Source organism: Papio anubis, chromosome 16 (genome assembly GCF_008728515.1).
Source record: "Papio anubis isolate 15944 chromosome 16, Panubis1.0, whole genome shotgun sequence".
In the NCBI taxonomy this organism is placed as follows: domain Eukaryota; kingdom Metazoa; phylum Chordata; class Mammalia; order Primates; family Cercopithecidae; genus Papio; species Papio anubis.
Window position 1 is genome coordinate 9874077 of NC_044991.1, and position 11263 is coordinate 9885339.

At 37.3% G+C, this 11263-nt stretch overlaps 1 protein-coding gene across 2 annotated transcripts in view; it reads left to right on the top strand.

Moving 5' to 3' along the window:
* ST13 (ST13 Hsp70 interacting protein) overlaps positions 1 to 10968 on the top strand; it is a 34080-nt gene extending 23112 nt beyond the window's left edge. Inside the window, exons 8-12 of one of the 2 annotated variants that reach the window (XM_003905590.4) lie at positions 3031 to 3133; positions 4739 to 4855; positions 6016 to 6064; positions 8358 to 8491; positions 8914 to 10968. In XM_003905590.4, coding sequence (XP_003905639.1) covers positions 3031 to 3133; positions 4739 to 4855; positions 6016 to 6064; positions 8358 to 8491; positions 8914 to 9042 — 532 coding nt within the window. In that variant the 3' untranslated portion in view covers positions 9043 to 10968. The remainder of the gene's footprint in view (positions 1 to 3030; positions 3134 to 4738; positions 4856 to 6015; positions 6065 to 8357; positions 8492 to 8913) is intronic. The other variant, XM_009217375.3, reaches the window with a different exon arrangement.
* The last annotated feature ends 295 nt before the right edge of the window (positions 10969 to 11263 follow it).

Consider the following 11263-nt stretch of genomic DNA (forward strand, 5'->3'; position numbering starts at 1 on the left):
GAAGTGAGAATATAGGAAGGAAGAAATAAAATAAAAATTCTTTTCATTTTTTTCATTCAAATGAAGCTACTTTTACCAGTTTTTGACTACATATGGCCAAATATAAGGTAAGGATTTTTCCTTAAAATTAATTCCAGGAAAAGAAAGAATGATCTTTTATCAGTGTCCTTACAAATTTTCTCTTACTTTCAGACTCTGTAAGTTAGCATTGAATTACCAATGTATTATAGAAGAAGGAGTATGCCAGCCTGAAACTACTTCAGTCACTGCTAGGCCACCTGAAAAATTAGGAAAAGGAGGGGGGGCATAAAGAGGTGAATTTAACCCAGATTAGTAATTATACCTTGCAGCAAAACTTACGAATATTTGTATCTTGGGGATGAAGCGTTCAGTGACTTTCACATGTTACATGGGTTGAAAGGTCTTATACCTCAAATGTGGATAGAAGTAAAGACGGATATGTTTAGGACAACTGTATTAGCTAACTCAGAGTAGCTCTAGTGGATTTTATGACGCATTAAAGATAAACATTAAAAGTTGAAATAAAATTTATTAATGCTGTGTCAACACAGGAAAAGCGCATGCATTGCTGTTGATCCCTTTTGAAATCCCATTAGTCCAAGTATTTCTTTCCCTTCTAATACAAGACAGCGTTGGCTCATCTTGTGCTTTGGTTGTCTCAGACTGAAAATAAGCCATTTCTGTGGGAAATCATGGTTCATTATAGTGGAAACTAAGATTTGATCACTATGCGTGTTCATTGCTTCTGGTATGTACTGTCATTTCAGTGAACAGCTAGAAAAAGACATTTTAAAAACCATGAATTTAAGGAAAAAATGCTTGAAATTATGAGTTTATACTGATATTTTCTATTAAAATTTAACATTAAATGTTTTGTTTTACCTTTTAGTTTGTATTTTTGACACTTAACGTGGTAAAAATTTTTGTCCTAGTTTTACATTTACTTACTACGGTGCTATGATATACATAAAACTGTTTCAGAATTATAATACCTTAGAAACAGTATACGCCCTAAGTAAAGTTTGAAGGTTTTTTTGGAAGTTTTTGTTTTGCTTTGTCTTTTGTTTTTAGACAGAGTCTCACTCTGTCACCCAGGCTAGAGTGCAGTGGTGCGATCTTGGCTCACTGCAACTTTCGCCTCCCAGGTTCAAGTGATTCTCCTGCCTCAGCCAGCCTCCTGAGTAGCTGGGATTACACAGTCGTGCCCCACCATGCCCAGCTAATGTTTTGTATTTTTGGTAGAAAGGGGGTTTAGCCCATTGGCCAGGATATTCTCAAACTCCTGGCCTCAAGTGATCTGCCCTCCTTTCCCTCCCAAAGCATTGGGATTACAGGCATGACCCAAGGATGTTCTTATTCTTAGAATATATATCCCACTTGAAATACACAGTCAAGATAACGGTATGAAAAGTTACTTGAGTTTGTTTTTTCTGTGTAGCTTATGTTGTTAATAAAATACACAGTTTTAGGCCGGGCGCAGTGGCTCAAGCCTGTAATCCCAGCACTTTGGGAGGCCCAGACGGGCGGATCACGAGGTCAGGAGATCGAGACCATCCTGGCGAACACGGTGAAACCCCGTCTCTACTAAAAAATACAAAAACTAGCCGGGCGAGGTGGCGGGCGCCTGTAGTCCCAGCTACTTGGGAGGCTGAGGCAGGAGAATGGCGTGAACCCGGGAGGCGGAGCTTGTAGTGAGCTGAGATCTGGCCACTGCACTCCAGCCTGGGTGACAGAGCGAAACTCCGTCTCAAAAAAAAAAATTAAAAAAAAATAAAATAAAATAAAATACACAGTTTTTTGTTTTTTGTTTTGAGGAGTTTTGCTCTTTCACCCAGGCTGGAGTAAAGTGGTGCAATCTCGGCTCACTGCACCCCCTTCACCCCGCCCCGGGCTCAAGCGGTTCTCCTGCCTCAGCCTCGCTAGTAGCTGGGATTACAGGTGTGCACTCCCATGTCTGGCAAATTTTTTATTTTGGAGATGGGGTTTTGCCACGTTGGCCAGGCTGGTCTTGAACTCCTGACCTCAGATGATTCACCAGCCTCAGCCTCCCAGAGTGCTAGGATAACAGGCATGAGCCATTGCGCCTAGCCATAGCTTATTTCTTTTTTTTTTTTTTTTTTTTTGAGATGGAGTCTTCCTCTGTCACCCAGGATAGAGTGCAGTGGTGTGATCTTGGCTTACTGCAAGCTCCGCCTCCCGGGTTCATGCCATTCTCCTGCCTCAGCCTTCCGAGTAGCGAGGACTACAGGTGTCTGCCACCACGGCTGGCTAATTTTTTGTATTTTTAGTAGAGACAAGGTTTCACCATGTTAGCCAGGATGGTCTTGATCTCCTGACCTCGCGATCTGTCCGCCTCAGCTTCCCAAAGTGCTGGGATTACAGACATGAGCCACCGCACCCAGCCACACAGCTTATTTGTATTGAGGTTTAGGATTTGCTTTATTTCCATTTTTCTGATTTTATTTTTTGAGTATGTAAAGTATTTAAATGTTTGAAGAGTTGCACCTGAGTTAAAAGGTATACCCAGAGAATTGTCAATTTCCATTGCTGTCTCCTCTACCCCATTCTCACCTACCCCCACCAATCTTTAGTTTCTGGCTTACCTGTTCTGTGTTTTTCATAAAGCCTGTACACGTGTATTATTTTCTCTTCTGTCTTACATAGAAGGTAGCTAAAAGCTAACACATTATGTTAGTCCTGGTTTGGGTGAGTTGAAAGTTACTGCTCTATATACTTTTTAGAAAATTTTATGATACTCTGAATTAAGAAAAATTTTGTTTTTTAGCTTTTAGTAGGAGATCAGCTTTAAATAGAGGAAATTTAAATGTTTTTATAGAGTTAACTAAAGTGGGATATAGTAATTGAATTGGTTGGTGAAAGTTTATAGTTAATATTTAACTTAAGCCTGTTTTAGAACAATCTTTTTTTTTTTTTAAGGAAAAAAGGATACCATGCCACATAGGTGAATATGTATAAAAGGCTCCTAAAATGAGTGTAAATCTGTTTCAGACTTCTAGGCCACTGGGAAGAAGCAGCCCATGATCTTGCCCTTGCCTGTAAATTGGATTATGATGAAGATGCTAGTGCAATGCTGAAAGAAGTTCAACCTAGGGTATGTTAAAGTAGAGAAAGGAAAGTCATTAGTTTAATACTCCATCGCTCAAGTGCTTAGCCCCTGACAGCTGTAATTCATCTGAAAAATAGGCAAAGAAACTATTGGAAGATATAATCTGTAATTGCTGAAGTTTGTGCTCAACTCTGGAGATCTCATTAGGTTTTCATGCTTTCATTTCTCATGCATTATTAGAGCAAACTCTGTTACTTTGGGAGCTTGCAGTGGAATTATAACCAGAAAATTAGAAAAGAGGGTATCAGGTTTACAACAAGGAAACGAATAGAAAATCTATAATTAGCATTACCCAAGATTGAATCTGATGTGTCCTTAGATATCATAGGTGTATACAGCCACTTTATAAAGCAAGAAGGCCTTGTGGAAGTTAAGAAGTTTCAGTCTTCCGGCCGGGCGCAGTGCCTCACGCCTGTAATCCCAACACTTTGGGAGGCCAAGGCGGGTGGATCATGAGGTCAGAAGTTCAAGACCAGCCTGGCCAACATAGTGAAACCCTGTGTCTCCTAAACACAAAAAATTAGCCGGGTGTGGTGGCACGCGCCTGTAGTCCCAGCTACTTGGGAGGCTGAGGCAGGAGAATCACTTGAACCTGGGAGGTGGAAGGTTGCAGTGAGCCAAGATCACGCCACTGCACTCCAGCCTGGGTGACAGAGCGAAGCTGTCTTAATAAAACAAAGAATTTTCAATCTTTAAAAAAATAATAATATTGAATCCCAAAGGTAGAACATTCCAGCTTTTAAGGATGATTTTTCTCTGAAATTGTTGGTTAAGATGATATTAATGTGTTTACATGGTAAATCTTTCATTCTATGGGAAGTTCAACTGTCAGGAATTTACTCTGAGATTTTAAGATAGTGGAAATTGTATTGAATTTAATTATTTACTGCCAGAGAATTCATTTGGTTTTCTGTTTTCTTCTTAAAATAGGGCAAAGTTGTAACTTTGTCAGCAAAGTATAAACAAGCTAAAGTGACAGTTGAATATGAATCTCTTAAATTTACTTTATTCTCTGAGGAAATAACAGATCCAGAGCATTTATTTGATACTACTAACTAGTGTCTGGTACACATATTTACATTTTCCCCTCTTAATCCCTATAGCAATTTGATAAGACTAAATATTTCTTCCTTTCCTATTTTATGGATACAGAAACTTAAATATACTGTGACATATACTTGGTGTATGTGTTCCCAGTCTTTGCCTTCCCAGGGTTGACATCCGTAATGATACTCTTTCCACTGATCTCAGCTGTCCTTCTGAAACCTAAACACTGTATCTGGTAGAAACTAGCAGGCAAGAATTGTCATGCACTTAGAAACCTATTTGTTAATCTTTGAGCTTAATTGTTTGAGATTGTAACATTTCTAACTTCAAATCCCAGGCCCCTTTACTCTGTTTTACAGTGCCTCCTGCAGTTGAGGTTGGTTTTGTTAAAGCCTGAGCTTGTGTTAGGTCTTTTTCTACAAGACAAATCTGTCATTTTTCTGAACTGCATGTTGAATTAAACATCTCTCCACAAAAAATATTTGTGTTGATGTTATTCAGCTTTTGGAGCAGGCTTATTTTGCTATGGCTCTTTTTTTCTAGGCACAGAAAATTGCGGAACATCGGAGAAAGTATGAGCGAAAACGTGAAGAGCGAGAGATCAAAGAAAGAATAGAACGAGTTAAAAAGGCTCGAGAAGAGCATGAGAGAGCCCAGAGGGTAAATTTCCTATAGCAAAGCCATGAAAGGAAAATACAGCAAATTATATAGAGGTTTTAGGACACTAAAATTCTAATTGCTGGCTCTTTTATTTAATGCTGGCTACAGTTCTGTAGAGTAATGATATTATGTATAAGGAGTCTCCTTTCACTGTGTCTAATTTTGGGGGCATTTTTTAGTCTTAAATTCTTCAGTGAGCTTTTATTTCACCATTTTATATTCTTGTTTGTGTTTTTATAAAATCAGGAGTTTTTCCAGGTCAGGTAATTGAAACGTGGCAGTATTATTGTTTGATCTTTTGAGGATGCTTGGCCAGATTAATTCAGTTTATGATTCCTCCTCTCTTCCAACAGTGGATGCGTTGCTATTTACAATTGATTCTAGCAGGGTAAGGTGGCAAGTGCCTGTAGTCCCAGCTGTTTGGGAGGCTGAGGTGGGAGGTTCACTTGAGCCCAGGAGTTCGAGACTAGCCTGGGCAACATCGTGTGATGCTGTCTCTTTAAAAAATAGCAATAATTCATCTACTTATTTCTAACGTTGAATGAAGGAACGTAAGGCCGTATTATATAACTCATTACATTCTAATTTTTTGTCCATTTAATATTAAGCATCAATACTTGATTTTAAGGTTATAGTTTATAATTTTTAAAAGTAATTTATTTCCTTGATATTTAAAAGCAATATATCTCCTTGATAATTTTACAACTACATGTGAGGGAAATTTATTTTTCGTTCATTTTCTCTTTTAAAAAGCAGCAAAAACAAATCAGTAAATCTACATTTGTATTATATAGGGAGAGTATGGAAAAGATGTACCTAGGAAACAAAAGTCATGGTAGTCTTGGTAATCTAGCCACGTCCTTCCCTGTAGGTGTTTTAAAACCAGGATGAATTTAGAGTTTTCATATTAATACTGTAAATTGTTTTCCAGGTTTGTTTCCAGAGTAGAAGTAAAACACCTGAAATTATTACAGAGAATAATGCCCACTGAGAATCCAGTTGGAAAAAATGTTGGAAGGGGGTATGGGGTATATCCTTTAGTTCAGTATTGCCATCTACTAGGTTATTTCACAATTTTTTCATGGTCTTGCATGGACAAGTTGAATGGACAGCACTTATTTCTTCTTTTATTATATAATTTATTTCCTTTTGTGTCAAAGGAGGAAGAAGCCAGACGACAGTCAGGAGCTCAGTATGGCTCTTTTCCAGGTATATTTAAAGAAAAGTTGAAATTTGTTCTATTATACAGTGATATTCTAATATAATACTCAATATTTATTATAACGTGATGTTCTAATTTTGTTCTCTTTTTTTTTTTTTTTTTTTGAGACGGAGTCTCGCTCCGTTGCGCAGGCTGGCGTGCAGTGGCCGGATCTCAGCTCACTGCAAGCTCCGCCTCCCGGGTTCACGCCATTCTCCGGCCTCAGCCTCCCGAGTAGCTGGGACTACAGGCGCCTGCCACCTCGCCCGGCTAGTTTTTTGTATTTCTTAATAGAGACGGGGTTTCACCGTGTTAGCCAGAATGGTCTCGATCTCCTGACCTCGTGATCCGCCCGTCTCGGCCTCCCAAAGTGCTGGGATTACAGGCTTGAGCCACCGCGCCCGGCCAATTTTGTTCTCTTATACAGTGATATTCATGAAGAACTTAGGTAAAAGAAATGATGGAATTATTAGGCATAAAAATGATGTTTTGAGTCCAGTGTAAAAATAGCATATTTTCTTTTTCTTTCAAATGTGATCAGAAATTGCTAGTGAGGCAAATCTTTGAATACCAGAGGACAGGACTAACACGGAGATAGAAGAGATGGAAAAGGCACGCAGAAGATTTATTGAGTACTTCCTGATTACGACAGTGTGGAATTTATATAAAGACTAGGACAAGACTTAATTTTTTGTTTTTTAAACAGCTGTCTCCAGTTGTTCGACGGTAACTAGCTTTCTCTTAAGGAAAGTTTTTAGAGGCTGTTTATGCTTAAATGTCACTGGTTAGAACTTAGCTGCATGATCTGAGACTAGAAAATCTAGTGCACAGCAACAGAATTCAAACCTAGAACAAATACTGAGGATGACCTGATGTTTGAAGAAAAAGCAAGAAATTAAATTTAGCTCATAGTTTGCTTCCTGTTTAAAATATAAATAATCTTATTGTCAGATACCTTTGTTTTAGAAAGTGACTGCTAATGTTGGGCTAGTACTAGAGATAATTTTCTGTTATGTACATTTTATTTAGATTGACAAGCCTTGGGTCAGTAATTGTGTTATGGGTAGGCACTAATTTTTCAAAGCATTGGGGTAAGTAGGGACAGCAAGAGAAGCTAGAAGTTGTTTTATGGTCCCCTTAGATTTCTTCATCTGTGGTTGTTAGTTATTAATGGCCATGTTTTAATTACTGTTGAGGCAGGTAGAAATGACTTTATCATGTGTTTCCTTCTTTAAAACGGCTTTACTTACAGTGACCCTTTGTAGAATACATTGTTATCTTTCTCTATATTATTAATTATAATTTTAGAGTATCTCCAGTAGACATACAGGTTTGTGATATTGAAGAACAGAGTAGATTATTTGGGTTTATAATCTAACAAATTATACTGGGAGGATAAAATCCTTTTTGCTGGAGCATTATTCTCTGTAAAGAAGCACCAGGATTTCTTGTTAAAAATGCAGGTTTCCAGTTTAACTTTCAGATAATTTTTATTTTATTGGAGATGGAAATGAAAAATCAACAGATAAACAAGCCTTTAAAGTAGTCCTTAACTGAAGGAAGATCTGTGCTAGATGAGTATAATTGAAACAAAAACCTAAACTCATATGAATCAATTTTAAATTGAAACAGACAAATATTCAAGAATGGAAAGTTGAAAGATGATCAAAATGACTATAATCTAAGGAACTGTTAGATGACTCTTTGTTTTTAAGGTGAAATTAGTCTTTTTTTTAACAGTATTATTACTAGAAAACAGTTGCTGAGCACGGTGGCTCACACTGGTAATCCCAGCACTTTGGGAAGTTGAAGCAGGCAGATCACCTGGGGTCAGGAGTTCGAGAGTGGCCCGGCCAACGTGATGAAACCCCGTCTCTACTAAAAATAAAAAACTTAGATGTAGTGGTGCGTGCCTGTAGTCTCATCTACTTGGGAGACTGAGGCAGGAGAATTGCTTAAACCCGGGAGGCAGAGGTTGCAGTCAGCCAAGATGGCACCAGTGCACTCTAGCCTGGGTGACAGAACAGGACTCTGTCTTAAGACAAACAAAAATAAAAAACTGTTATTACTAGAAAAATGCTGATCCAGGAGGTAGCAAAGTGGAATTTACAGCCTTGTTTTTTAAGAGATAATTAGAAGCTATAACTTGTGTCTTGTGTCAGTCTGATTAGAATTTCCCGACTCTTCAGACTACTTTGTGCTTAGTGGCACCCTTATTCGTTGAACCTGTGCTTTTTTGGATGAAGTACTGTGACAGAATATTTGGGAGTATGATTAGTGTCTATTCATTTTTTATTACAGGTGGCTTTCCTGGGGGAATGCCTGGTAGTTTTCCCGGAGGAATGCCTGGAATGGGAGGGGCCATGCCTGGAATGGCTGGAATGCCTGGACTCAATGAAATTCTTAGTGATCCAGAGGTTCTTGCAGCCATGCAGGTAAGACTTGGAAGAAGAACTTTGGACTTTGTATCATTAAGGCAATTATTTCATAATTCTGTGTGGAGACAAAGGTTACTCTTGTAGCTATTTTTTATTTATCACAGTTATCAAATAGCTAATTATGCAGGAGTAACATTTATGTTCTTTATGCAGAGTGAGTAAATTTTTAAAACTAGGAAATACTTAGTAATGATTGGCAGTTATATCCAGTTGTCCTTTTCTTTGTATCACAATTGTGCTTTTTTCATCATATAGTTCAAATGACATAATTCAGCTTGATTTTGATACTTCAAGCACTTGTCTAAATGCCATTTAACTATGACCAAATTATAGGTCTAAATAAGAGATGGAATTTAGGATAATAAACTTATTGACCCAGTAGGATACTTTTTAAATACTAACAAACCCTTTATTTTCAGGATCCAGAAGTTATGGTGGCCTTCCAGGATGTGGCTCAGAACCCAGCAAATATGTCAAAATACCAGAGCAACCCAAAGGTTATGAATCTCATCAGTAAATTGTCAGCCAAATTTGGAGGTCAAGCGTAATGCCCTTCTGATAAATAAAGCCCTTGCTGAAGGAAAAGCAACCTAGATCACCTTATGGATGTCGCAATAATACAAACCAGTGTACCTCTGACCTTCTCATCAAGAGAGCTGGGGTGCTTTGAAGATAATCCCTACCCCTCTCCCCCAAATTCAGCTGAAGCATTTTACAGTGGTTTGCCATTAGGGTATTCATTCAGATAATGTTTTCCTACTAGGAATTACAAACTTTAAACACTTTTTAAATATTCAAAATATTTAAAACAAATTTAAAGGGTCTGTTAATTCTTATATTTTTCTTTACTAATCATTTTGGATTTTTTTTCTTTGAATTGGGCAGGGAAGATATGTATGGAAGATTATTGCTCTAATTTGAGTGAAATAAAAGTTACTAGTGCGAGGCAAACATAACTCATTTGAGGATAAAATTTGTGTTGGATATGTGGTTCCTGATGCATTTTTACTTGTCTTTTTAAATGCTTTATCTTTTTCTTTAAAGATTTATTTCAATAAAACTAATTGGGACCACCCGTATTTCAGTAGGACCTGGGTAGGGATTGGAAGTACTTAGCAGGGCAGCAGCAATCTTGCTGTGTTTTATATAACATGCATCCTTGGGCAGGTTGCCCTTAAATCTTACACTGTGGTGAAGGGATGATTTTTTTTGTAATGCTGCAGTAGAGTTGGAGTTCTCTTCTTGTCCAGTATATCTAATAAGTGTTTCATATTATTTCCACATAAGGGAAATAAGGGAGTACTTTTCTTTTTATATTTCTACGCTTAAAATTCTCTTTCCTAGTCAAAAATTGCCCAACTCTGTGTTTGTTTTCTGCTTGTTATGTTTTTCTCCCTTACTTTTCTTGGGCTAAAGACAGGCTTTTTCCACCAGCATCATCACTGCTATCATCATTAACAGCATAATTATACAAGCATATTTAATGCTGAGTTTAATTTAATATGTAATACATATGGTAATTGTAGGGTAATACCCACAACAACTATAGTTTCTTACTTGGCCAAGAGAATGCTTATGTAAGTGTTAGACTTCCGTTCTGGCAAAATCTTGCCATATCAGAAGACATTGGAAAGAGGGATTCCCTTTGGTGTTTGGTCTTCTACTTAGAAAATACTTATTGCAGTTAGAGTTTATCTTGTAGTATTCATCTTTATATTCTGAAGATAATATGGTTTGAATTAAATTGATATACACAGAGGGGAACCAATTTTTTTGATCCAATGTGAATTATAAATGAGATAATCCACAGTTATTCATTGTGGAGTTGTTGAGACTATGAAAGACTCATTGTCTTTGTATTCAGCTCTTAAATAGTGTAACCATACCCCCACCTCTGCTTGCTTTCTTTCCCTCCCCTCCGATGATAAAGAAAATGATAAATTTTCTGTTGTGCATTCAATTCTTATTTTAAATAAGACTAAGTATAGGCATTGTACCTGACATTGCTACGTTTCTACCAGTGTTTCAATTTAAAGTGCTAGTGTTTAAAAACATTTTCAAGGGATAAGACCTTCTGTATTTTGCTTATTTGAAGAATCAGTGGTAGGAGCAGTGAAGTAAATTCTATGGAGTACATTTCTAAAATCATAAATAAGTTTATTCAGGTTCTAACCCTTTGCTGTACACAAGCAGACAGAAATGCATCTGTTACATAAATGAGAAAAAGCTATTATGCTGATGGAGCATGCTGCTTAAATCCTTTAAAAACACTCACCATATAAACTTGCATTTGAGGTTGTGTGTTCTTTTTCTTAACGTGTAGAGTTCTCCTTTCTCAAAATTGCCAGTGCGTACTTGGCTTAACTCAAGAACAGTTTCTTCTGGATTCCTTATTTGATTTATTTAACCTAATTATATTCTAATATTGCAAATATTACCATAAGTGGGTAAAAGTAAAATTCCTCTTCTGAAAATGTGTCCTGTGCTTTTAGATTTTTAAATTCGATAATATACATTCTTAATTTTCAACTCAATATTCTAAACTAGAAATGTTTTCTTGTACTAATGATGCTATCAGAAGGAAGTTTTTTTCTGCTTAAAAATATAGTTATGTTTCTAGCTATGTTAAAAAATACGGTTTCAAGCTGGATATTGGGCAGGTGCAGTGGCTCACGCCTGTAATACCAACACTTTGGGAGGCCGAGGCAGTTAGATCAGGAGTTTGAGACCAGCCTGGCCAACATGGCGAAATCCTGTCTCTACTAAAAA